Genomic DNA, 12,736 nt, shown 5'->3' on the forward strand with positions numbered 1-12,736 from the left:
TATGCGCCAAGAACCCTCTAGATTACATTTTTTTTACCTCTCTCGCTTTTGAGCAATACACCGACTAAAACAGGTGAAGCCACTTGCAGGACCCATGAAGCTATCACAAACCGTAGAAATGTTTTCCCCAGGTTAGTGACAAAGCCAGTGGAAAAAGGAAAAAAATGAAATTCCACCGCTGGCTGCTGGCTAAGTGGCATGGAACGAGAAAAGCTACCCATTTTTGGTTTGGTGAAATTTAAATCATTGTAGGGAAACACGATGTGAAGCAAGAAATTGTGAAGAAAAACTTTCACAATCTTAAAAAGATATTTATCAGAGTTTACGGCGTTCATAAAATTAGCATAAAAATGAACTTAAATGAATTCTGATTTTGGTTCAGGTTGTGAGATGGCAATTTTCAGGGTGAACTCGATAACTTAACAACTGGGCTGGGCTCAGAGCAGACCGTATCTAATTGACAGCTTGAGAAGCTTGGATTCAGTATTTTGAGAACAAGTGAAATTGATGCCCATTGTACCTATACTTCATTTTCAGACAGTGATCGCGATTTGGAATCTTTTTCATTCATTCCTATCTTTAACAGAGACTTCAATGAAAATCAAGTCACTGCACTAGACGTTTCAACTGACCAAGAAGTTTTGTTGCGGTGAGATGAACTAGACATACTATATAAGATACCTGAAAAATAATCCTATTTAACGTTGAAGAATCCATAATCATAATCATCATTAACACTTGAAAAGCAGTTTTGCAATGCTTCAGTTGGAGTATTTTTAGCATACAATGAGCATATTTTCATGGAACCTTTTTTGATTTTCATCGAAAAAACTGCTCATAGAAATCCAAAATTTTGCTCGTCTGAATTCAGTTATTTTTTTATGACTGGCGCACTTGGCCTGACATTTTGTCAAACTTACAATAAAACGCGTTTTTGTAAGCTAGGAAAGAGTTAAAAACTGATAGGAATTGTTTTATCATTTGAGAATCCTTGTAAAAGATTTTAAAAAATCATTTAAAATCACCTGTTCTTCCTGAAATTGTTAAAATAAGTTTCAGAAATTTTGGATAAATGTTTGACGATCCTGAAGATTTCTTTTCAAGTTGGTTCATTCGCCTTTATTTAGGAATTGTTTTATAGTAGCAGGTTACATTTCTTGACAAAATTTAACAATTTCGTTTCTTCATCTTCGTTGTTGCTTAGTACATTCTGCTTAGTCATAATTCTTCCCTAATAGCATCGTATTTCATACAGTTTAGTTAGATATGTTCTACAGAAAGTTCAGCCATTTTTCGACCAAAGGTTTACTGGTTTGCAAAAAAGTTGAGCGATGAGAGTCATATTTTTTCGTTTCCCAAGATTGCTTCTTGGCATGGTTGACCACTTTCCTGGAAGCGCTCCGAGCTTGTTGAAATTCTTTACGTAATTCATCCCTTTTTGGATCGGTCGCATGAGTTCGTTGATTTGATGGAGTTGCGTGTTGTATGCAGCGTTGATATATTCGACCGAGCTAGGAGTTTGGCAGTCAACGGGTGGTGGAAAGACGTCCCGGATTGCCTCCCTGACTAGACTCGCTTCTTCGTTTAGAAGTAAGGGAGTACTGCACATTCCCCTTCCTCAAACCGCATTTTAACTCTTAATATGTTGTTTTTAAGATCACCATAATCGTATTCCTTGATATTGCGTTGGTCTTCGTCCTTGTGTTTTGATATGTTATGAACGGTGACAAAGCCAGAGTCAGGATGAATTACAGGTTCGAAACCATAGTGGCTTCTGCGCTCGTGTACATACACGTTACATGTCACCAACACTAGTTAAAGAGTGCTGGTGGAAAATATAAACAAAGATCAGCTGTTCCCAGCAAAATCAAACGGGAGTATTTTCATCCAGCAAATTTGCGCACGTGTTCGGGACACCGCTCGGCGAGAGCTCAATTGAGGATTGAAGTGAAGGGGTTATTTACAGCCATCGTTATTGGTCAGGTGTCTGCGTTTCCTCTTGGGGTTGTAGTCAATGTCAGGCGGAAATGCATTCGTTCTTTTATCGCTCCGACTTCGGTTTCGCAATTTCATTGTTTGAAGTGTGCTTTGAGGTTTGGAGATGAGGGGGGCTTTAGGGGGTGACATTGATGCTTTGTCCTTACGCGATTTCCATCCATCAACTTGGTTTCCGTTAGCAACTGTTCTGGACGTGCATGGTGTCTGGTCAGCAGGTGGAGTGCTACAAGTGATAGTTGGAGCGGAAATATCGATGTTTTGCGATACAATATTGCTGCTTTGAGCTCTCAAGGGTGATTCTAAAAGCTCCATCTCTGCTTTGACCGCTTCTAGCGTATTCCTCAGATTTCTGATGATAGTATCCTTCTCCAATTCCACTAGATGTAGACTACACTGAAGAGCGCTGGCGTACGTGTTAGAGGGTCTTGTTTCCCGGATTCGAAAAAATCCCGGGATTCGGGATATTATTTTCAAAAATCCCGGGATTTCCTGGGATCCCGGGACAAAAATCAAAGGCTTCCAAAACGACTATAGAACGGCCGGATCTGGTATTTAAGCTATGTTTCATTTTAAAGAGCGGGTTCATAATAACCGAATCTTTTTACAAAGGTTAAGCTGAATTATAATAGACAAAAACAATGCTGTCTTAGATTTCGTTCAATCATATTTCAGTTATCTACAGTTTAAGTCAATGGGTATTTATTCTAGTTAATTTGAAACGAATATTAATTGTGATGTAAAATGTATAGGTATAAGTGATACCAACCAATCTCAAATTTTACCATATCTTTTAAAATCTTCTCTTATAATTATGCAACTCCCTTACATTGTTATGTGATATGGAATCTTCATGCTACTAAATTATTGGAATGACAGGCATGTAAGTCCTGAAAAAGTGTGAGGTACAACGGGCAAACTAAAACTGTTATGGGAAGATAAAATAGCATCGATAAAATTTCAATATTATGAAAGAAACAAGCATTACAGCATTTGTTGCAAATGGAATGCACTGTAGAGAACCCTGCTATAGTTTATTGAAAATTACGTTACTAACATACCAGAAAAAATAACAAGTTCAAGCATAAGTGGCCGTAAACCTTAATAAAAACGCTTACTGAGTAAGCTGCAATTACTAAAATACATTATTAACAGTCACCAGGAAAGCATTCTGCTTCCCAGTGCACCACGTATCGTATAAGAATGTGCATCCAAAATCACATATTCGTACGTCAGAAATCAGAATCGCACAAGATGCCAAATTAAGCGGTATCAATGTTAACACAAGCTGTACATAAATCCCCAATACGATTCATAAACGACAATCTGTGTTGACAATAAAACATTTCGTAAATGTGCAACATAGAATCGCGTTATGTTGTATAAACTGACAGATCATATATCAATCCAGAAAGCATCGTATGAAATCTTAAAAACTTAGCAAAAATTGCCACCCAAATTCGGTATCTGCTGACGATGGGCCTCAAAGAACATCATAGCAAGTGTCGCTGTACATGAAACATGTATTAATATTGGCAAATAATCGCACAGCTGATATGTAGCCCTTGGTGGTTTAGTGGTAAAGTATCCGATTCCTAATCCAAAGGTCCTGCGTTTGAGACTTGCTTGGAACTTTTTTTATTTTCATCCAAATTTTGTGGCATCGTATATCTGATCGCAGAAAGTCTGACAAAGTCGTGCCAAGTACGCATATAGCCTCCATTTTGGTAGGTATATAGGCTTTTCATGCATTCTATACGATTGAATTGATTCATATAGAATGATGTATAACAAAAGTCATACCAACCAAAATGTTGACTGGGTTGCCATGTACCATTATTTGAAAATAATAAAACAATATTTCCTTGTTTAACATGCTATTTCGGGAAATCCCGGGATTTTCGAAAATATCCCGGGATTCGGGATTTTTTAAATCCCGGGATTTCCCGGGATTTTTGTCCCGGGATTCCCGGGACAAGACCCTCTAGTACGTGTCCTTCTGGTTTTCATTCAACACGCGGCGAGCTTCACCGAAGGATACTCGGTTGTTGATTTTGTGATGGATTATTTTCTTTTCGTGTTGGTAGGTAAGAGAGTTGTATGAAATGATTGAATGATCATTTTTGCAATGCAGGCAGAATGTTGGTTTTTAACACTGTTCTCCCTTGGCTACGTAGAGTTCTTGGGAGCAGTTGAGACATATCGATGTCCCCTTGCAGACGTTTTTCGAGTGCTCGTAAACTCCGCAGTTCAGGGTGTCGACTGAATCTTGTAAAAAAAATTCCCTGACTATCCCTGACCTTCCAGTCAATTTCTAGAAAAATTCCAGACCGTCGCAAAAGGTTTATGAATCAATAACCTGAGTTAACAGAAACCAATTTTTTTTACATTTTTTGCGGTACTAAGGTTGAAAAACAGAATGATAGATAAAAAAAAACAAATAAAAATCAATATAAGTAAAACACAAATAGCATTACAATCCTACCGAAAAACTAAACGTTACATAAACTTTGCAATTGGAATGTGTGTGTGTTGCCCGTGATTGATCGCTTTGCAAATCCGCAATTAATCGTTCATATTGTGATGCACATGACTATTTTAATGTCCTAACGGTGTATAAGGCGTCTCTTAAAGGATAAAGTTTGCTTATCAAATGTAGTCTGCCGTGATTTTTGTGGAAACACCTGTGTTCGGAACTACGAAAAAACCATCCCATTTGCCGCACAATCGCATACATTTAAAGTTAGTAACTGCCATCGACGTATTGAAATGACCTGCAAGAGCTGCTCGAATGCAACAGTTGCTGGAGAAGAAGTCATCGCCTGTGAAGGTTTTTGCGCCAGTGCATATCACACCAAATGTGTTGGTTTATCAACGAATGAAAAGAAGAGCTGTATTGTAAATCCTCATATGTTCTGGATTTGTGCTGACTGTAGTAGTCTATTGCGGAAAGTACGTTACAGCAATGAAATGCAGAGCAAGTTCCGAAAGCAAACTCAAAGCCCATCGGATTGTAGTGAGGATCGCTCGACTCCACCTGATGTGAGAAACGATATCGCAGACATGAAGAAACAGATCGAAGCAATAAATAAAACTCTAGCTGAGTTCACCACCTCCCGCCTCTGTGAGTCGAATCAATCTGTTGTTGATCAGCCGATAGCACACTCTTCACCTGCTTCGCCGTACAAGCTCGCACATGGCTGCCGCAAAATAGATGATCACAGGAACGTAGCGCATAATTCAGCTTCAAATGTGAATGAAAGGTTTTGGTTATTCTTCACGCGGATAAAAAACGACGTTACCGAAGATGAAATGCATGCGATGGTTGCTGAATCTCTAGGCGTTGATGATGGTTTCCTGATCAAGAAGTTAGTTCCTTATTGGAAGGATGTGTCGCTGCTGCCATTCATTTCATTTAAGGTTGGAATTGACCCTATTTTTCGCGATCGTGCAATGTGTTCTTCAACATGGCCAACTGGAATTAACTTTCGAGAATTTCGCGAACAATGCAATACATGGCAGCCTTTGGTTCGTTAATGCATAGGATTGTTTAATTTTTGCAAACTGTTCTTAATTCATATATGTTGTGTAGTGTAAATGCTTGAATGTACTACAGCTAAAAATGCATTTATGTTTGTACCATAGGTTAAGATTCAATTAGATCCAAGATGATCCGTTGAATTATTCAATAATAAAGAAATTGGATTGAATGGACAAATTGACGTGAAATTTGCGAAAAAGCTACACGTCTTCTCGGTGAGAACCTGTAAGAGATTAAAAGACGATGTTCTCTTGTCAATGGTTTATTTCTTAATGGTTGTCGTTTTGTCATTTTGTCATGTCAAAGCCTACTTAATTTAGAAACATTCACCACAGCCTACTACAGAACCGAACTCACAACTCTCTGTTCGATTATCACCGAGAAGACGTGTAACTTTTTCGCAAATTTCATAACAATTTTTCCATTTTATCCAATTGCAAAGTATATGTAATGTTTAGTTTTTCGGTAGTTGTCAAACTTTCCTCGGCTGGTTAGCCGTAATCCACGATCATAATTAATTAAACAAGTATTATAATCCTTATAAGTTTTATATTTTAGTTCAATTATGACACACTACAAAATCAATTTGTACTTGTGATCGGATAAATTTTATAAAAAAGTTCATGATTTAAGCTGAACAATCTTTAGCTGCAAATGCTCGGCTTCCTTTTGCGCATCTTCCAGTATTTGTCTCCGCTTTTTCTCAAGAGTTTTAACTTCTGCCTCTCTTTGCCTCTTTAACAGTTTGGCCTTATCGGAATCCAAAGCCTCTTTTTTACGGCGATCTTTATCTTCTAGATAGAGAGCATGTGAATTCCGAATCCGCTGAATGAGCTTCTTCGTGACTTGTAAACCCTCCAGTCCTCCTTCATGACTCACTCCATCATAGACCAAACGCCGAGCTTACGACTGACTCCTCCCGCATATTATCAAAAAGGCATTCCGCGTTTATAGAAAAACCTCTCTCTGCATTAGCATTCCCATGTGATAAACAGCACATCATTTTGACTATGAGTAATAGTTCTGAATGTGAATCTCCAGTTAACAAACTGCACCAAAATACGTCAAGTCGTTCTTTTGTCCGATCATATTCAACGAATCTATCAGCATACTTCGTTGATTCGACGACAGATCGGAAATGCTTTACTGCTGTATCAGCAATGGAACCGCTGATGCGTCCGCTATCGATCAACTTATTAAGCATGCTCTCAAATCGCTTTTTGGCCAATTTAGAATCTCCACTGATTACTGCAGGGTCCAGGCATGTTGCCACCTTAGTCATCGGATACGTTAAAGGCGATCGATTCATTAGCTTCAAGACGATTGCTTGCAGCATTGCTTTGCATTCAGAACGAAATTGCAAAATATATTTCTCTTGTATGCCAGACGCATTCTTGAGAGCTTTTTTGGTGTCAAAGCCCAAGACAACGTCTTTTGCTGGCAGATGATTCTTGATATCATTCACCTCGTCCTTGGTCACCTGTCGATTGAAAAATGTCGATACTTACTTTCATGTTTAAGGCTCTCTTCTAAATTTAAGGTGAAATTATATCGAAATTACGTACTGAGTTATTAAGGCTAATGTATTTTAAAAACTTGATCATTTGAGTAATAATAAACAAATTGTTAGCATAGAGCACAGTACCGTTTGTTTATTTTATGTTTTAAATGTAATAACTATGGCTTCAATATAATATCCCTTAATTCAGAAATAACCAATTTGTTTTTTATTGGAATAGCTGCATAAGCACTTACCTGAGCCGCATTCTTCAAGCTATCAATCTTCATAAATCGCTCCATGATGTTTCTGACCATTTGCGATGAGCTGGTGTACAAAAATGAAACCATAGGACTATCCGACTGAAACTCGCGTAAAAATGGCTCAACTTCTGCAGCAACTGATTTAAAAAAGGCAAGTTTGGCCATCAAGAGCGAGTCACTCAAGCAGTTTTTAACGTCCTGGTACGAAGCAGATGTTGGTTCGTTTTTATCCTTTTGGGCGCCTTGCACAAATTTCCTGATATGTGGCGTGATTTCCATCGCTCGCTGAGCAACATCAGTGTTGGGGACGGACCTGGTGTAGTGGTTAGAACACACGCCTCTCACGCCGAGGACCTGGGATCGAATCCCATCCCCGAGATAGTCGCTAAAAAAATCAGTGTCGACTTCCTTCGGAAGGGAAGTAAAGCCGTTGGTCCCGAGATGAACTAGCCCAGGGCTAAAAATCTCGTTAATAAAGATAAAAAAAAAAAAACATCAGTGTTTTCCAACCATCGATAACCACAGAACTTTAAAGGAAACACGGTGCCTCCGGAGTACATTGTAAAGAGGGCTCGTCTTGCTGGTACGTCTTTGAAAATATTGTAGATTCCCCACATATACTTAATGATATCCCAACCAGTACTACGAAAACCATCTTTAAATGCGCCATGTACCCAGTGAACCACGTATCGTATAAGAATGTGCATCCAAAATCACATATTCGTACGTCAAAAATCTGAATTACATAAGATGCCAAATTAAACGCTATCAATGTCAACACAAGTTGTATATAAATCCCTAATACGATTCATAAACGACAATCTGTGTTGACAACAAAACATGTCGTAATTAGTGCAACATAGAATCGCGTTAAGTTGTATAAACTGACAGATCATATATCAATCCAGAAAGCATCGTATGAAATCGCAATAACTTAGCGAAAATTGCCACCCAAACTTGGTATCTGCTGACGATGGGCCTCAAAGAACAACACAGTAAGTGTCGCTGTACATGAAACATGCATTAATATTAGCAAATAATGACCCGTATCCCATGAAACCCTTGGTGGTACAGTGGTAAGGTATCCGATTCCTAATTCAAAGGTTCAGAGTTCGAAACTTGCTAGAAGCTTTTTTTTAATTTTCATCCAAATTTTGTGGCATCGTATATCTGATCGCAGAAAGTCTGAAAAAGTCGTGCTAAGTACGCATATAGCCTCCATTTTGGTAGGTATATAGGCTTTTCATGCATTTTATACCATTGAATTGATTTATATAGAATGATGTATAACAAAAGTTATACCAACCAAAATGTTTACTGGGTAGTATGTGCAATCCGCAACTTCCTACATCAAGAAGCTCTTTGTCATTATGTTGAATGTCCACCTTCAACTCTCGTAAAAATGCCCAATTGACATTGGGCCCATCCATGGATACTTGTAGCAACTTAATTAGTGGAATTTCACCAAGGCCTTCTTTAAAAGCCGCCAGAAGATCTACTGCCCGGGATCTTCCCAGAAATTTCGACGTAAGGTACCGTGTTACGACTTGATTTTTGGCATCATCCCAAAAACGAATATTCAAGTCCATTTGTTGATTCTTCGTGGTCTTTTTGAGGGATTCGACAAATCCAACAACTACAAAGCTGACCCTCTGCAGTGTTTCTTCCAAATCGGATTTGAAATACGGTGCAATTCCAAACAAAATCGTATAGCTGATTATGTCACGGCCTAACTGAACCTTGGAAGCAATTTGACTGTCGAAAAACATCCTTCTCATAACAGTCAGATCTTTTTCAGCAGCTCGCAAAGATTTATGGCACATAACTGTCTCCAGGCACCACAATATCGCCGCCTTAGTTGTGTCATTTTTTAGCATGAACTTGTCAATAGTTCCCGACGTTGATGATGAAGGCGTATTGCGTGGTTGATGTACGGATACTGCTGTATCTTGCGACGGTGTATCGACGATTTTATGATGTATTTCCAACGACGTTCCAGGCTTAGATTCTGCGACAGAATGCTGACTCACAGAATGTGTGAATCCGGACATTGACATGTTTCCGACTGGTGTTCGTTGACTATGCCGTTTAGATTTCATATGGCTCCTAAGTGCTTGTTTACCCATATTACTTAAAGCAAATTCGCAAGCACACACGATGCAAAAAGCATATCCTGACTTGCTATCTACTTGTTTCAGCCATGAATGAAATTCAGCGTCTTGCAACCAAACAGTTTGGAATGAGGTTTTCTTTGTTGCCATGATCGTGAAGAGAACCCTAAAAATCGTACACAAAATTGAAATTCTAATTTTTTTGATGGTAGAAAAAAAAACTTACCCTTTAGGAACCGATTCAAACAACAATTAGCAACTGTATTTCAGATCAACACCGATATTTAGTTTAAGTCATCAACGAGAGCGCCAGACATATTTTGATTTCAAATTTTACATGCAGATTGTTTTCGTTTCCGGGCTTTTCTGTCGCTTAGCTGTCAACTGAACTAACTTCGACCACAAACCAGCGGAACGGAAAAAAACACGGAAAAATGAATATTCCAAAATTTTGATTGGGATTTAATTTTACTTGAAACATATATAATTAAATTTGATGATTTAAAAAAATGTTAATTCATATTTTTTTTAGGAAGCAGTTTTTTAAATAACGAAACTAAGAATGCTTATTTTCCCTGACCAGGTCTGATATTCCCTGACTTTCCCTGACTTTCCAGGTCACAAATGAAATTCCCTGACTTTCCAGTTTTTTCCAGGTAGTCGACACCCTGGCAGTTGTAGCACAGGAGTGGTGTTATTATTATTGGGACTCTTAGTAAACCGAAGAAAATTGTTTGAGGTAAGACGGTTAACACTACAAGTGGAGTGTTTCGAAGAACGTTATTGCCTCGTTTACGAATACGACGGACGTTGGACACTCCTTGGGATTCCAAGTGTTTCAAAATCTCCTGGTCATCGTCGTTGACAGTGTCCGACTCGTAAACGTTACCTTGCACAGAATTTAACGTGATGTGTGCAAACACTTCTACCTGTGTTCCATCAACGAGCTCCGTAAGCGTTTACAGTTTTTCGGCGATTAAGCGGGCGTCTGTGCGAAGCAGATACCTAGTTCCTCTATTTTCCTTAGTTGCATTAACTTTCCTAGCTTCCTGTCGTCCCATCAACTGTTCCACCGATGCTCCAATGATAAACGGACTGGGGAGCCGTTTCAACGAAAAGTTGTTTTCCTGGCTGTCCGATGGTGTTTGCTGGCGGGCTTGCAAAACGAGCACAATTCGATAGCCAATTTCGTCGTGGCTCATCAGCCAGTAGGGAATTAGTGTTCCAAACGTGTTTTCTGGGGGATCGCCTAGAGGCCTCCCCGTTTGGGAGCCTTGACTAGCTTCGGCCATAGCCGAAGCCGAGTAGCCGAATGATGATCAGAAAAACATCGTTTCGTATGAAGGTGTGTACGAAAAATAAACGGGTTATAATGCTAGTGCGTCGTGGCACTAGCTACGGTAGGAAGAGCGATTGTTGCACCAACAATAAGTTGCCTAAAACTTCACTAAACCGCGACTAATCGGAAAACTAACTCATTCCAGATTATTAGTGTGTTATTACCTTCGAAAAAGGAAAAAGCTTGATGACACGCGGACGTAAACAAACCGGTGCTATCGGTTTGTAATAATTCGACTGATCCTGAAGATGCTTTTCATTCCTCAAAACAAATTTATGAAAACCTAGATATCTGTCTCACTGCAACATAATGTAAAATGATGATATTTTCACTTTTCGAATTCAGATTTTCCTTTCTTAAGCGAAGTATGCACTTCAAAAGAAAAGTAATCGCCTATCTCGATGCGTGGGAAATTTCTTGCAAGAAATGCTCAAGAAAAGCATTTTTCTTTGATCGCAGTACGCAGTTGAGAAGAAATATCAATTCAAATGGAGCTCACTGTAGAAAATTTCTTAGCCATTTCTTGCGCAGAAATTTTTACTTTTCTTGAGCGGAACAGCATACTTAGCTTTACTACACTGCCGTGAATCGCAAGAGCAGAAGCATTAACCTAAGAATGCTAATGTCGCTGCTGTTCGTGTTACCAACATCTAGTTTGCCACGAACTGACAGCGTGAGTACCGGGCCTCAAAGTGTCAGATTAATTTTCAAAACCAAAACAACAACATGGTATTGAACAAACAATGAAAACCCATAATTTAAGGTACTAATTATTACAATCAATTTTGTGACAACAACGCCACTAGCGTTCTACTACTAATATTTCTATTATCGCAAGTCAGTCCCATTTGTAAAAAGTAGGCGTTGAGAAAATGGGTTGTGAAGTTTCGAACTCATTTTCCATATGAAAATTCAAAAAAATCCAGAGGATTGTAACATGTTGCAATCTTATTGAAACTTTCACAACATGCTTTTCACTACGATATCTTTCCGAGAAAAACAAGTAACATTTTTGTGTTTCATTGTGCGAAAGTCTGTAGTGGGACTGATATGCGGTTACTTTTCGTTATGGGACAATTTGACTTGCTGTTTTTTTTTTCCTATTTTTTCCGAACAAATCATATTTTTTCGTTAGTGCAGCTGAAAGAGCATTGGAAGAGATGTTGAAAACTGAACTCAACTAAATGTTGACGAAAATGCAGATGGAACTGACTTGTGATTCACGGCAGTATAGAAGTTTCAAAATTAATAGTGTCGATAGAATTGTGCTTGAAACCGATAACAGTAGCTGCGTTCATCAGAATCCTACCAGGATTAATATTCGTAAGAGTATCCTTCTAGGATTTGTATCCATATTCCTCTAGTAGTCTAATTAGAATCCTTCCTGGCTTCATAGAAAACATTGCAGAGATCTCATCTGAAATTCTGCTATTCTCAAGTAGATTTTTCGAAGATTCCCATCTTTATCATATTCTACCATTCTAGGCATCTGCGTCCATAAGTCCTCTTGTGGTGTAGGGGTAACGCGCCCTAACGCCCTAACGCCCTAAAGAGATCAGGGAGTCGTGAGTTTGATTCTCACCGAGAAGACGTGTAACTTTTTCACAAAACTCCACTTCAATTTGTCCATTTAATTCAATTGCAAAGTATATGTAATGTTTAGCTTTTCGGTAGTTGTTGAGCATACTACATTTGAGGCTTGAAAAATTTGTATTGTATATCGTCGAAAACATATGCATTTTTTATAACTATTTGATTATGAAAAATATTCTTGTGTTGTTGAATTCTTGTAGGTTGAAAATTAGTGCTTTTTCCCTATACAATGGTTGATTCTTCAAGAGTTTTGTGTGGTCTTTCGATTCCATGCTCCTGTGGGGTGAGCGATGGAATCAAGACCAGTCGCGTTTCTCAGTAAGTTTGTATGCAGTTAATAAAACTTAAGTAGGATCGTAGCTGCTCAATCGAGAATGAAGGATCAATTGGTGAGCT

The 12,736-nt window shown here is 38.6% G+C and overlaps 1 protein-coding gene across 1 annotated transcript; it reads right to left on the reverse strand.

The window, feature by feature from the left end:
• Positions 1 to 4,935: 4,935 nt before the first annotated feature.
• LOC110678141 lies at positions 4,936 to 9,818 on the reverse strand. The gene is made up of 5 exons (XM_021850751.1): positions 9,635 to 9,818; positions 8,600 to 9,574; positions 7,292 to 7,361; positions 6,649 to 7,016; positions 4,936 to 5,032 (listed from the first exon to the last, which is right to left on the reverse strand). Exons 2-5 carry the CDS (start codon positions 9,556 to 9,558, stop codon positions 4,936 to 4,938), a joined length of 1,494 nt encoding a protein of 497 aa, XP_021706443.1. The 5' UTR covers positions 9,559 to 9,574; positions 9,635 to 9,818.
• Positions 9,819 to 12,736: the final 2,918 nt, after the last annotated feature.

This window comes from Aedes aegypti, chromosome 3 (genome assembly GCF_002204515.2).
Source record: "Aedes aegypti strain LVP_AGWG chromosome 3, AaegL5.0 Primary Assembly, whole genome shotgun sequence".
In the NCBI taxonomy this organism is placed as follows: Eukaryota; Metazoa; Arthropoda; class Insecta; order Diptera; family Culicidae; genus Aedes; species Aedes aegypti.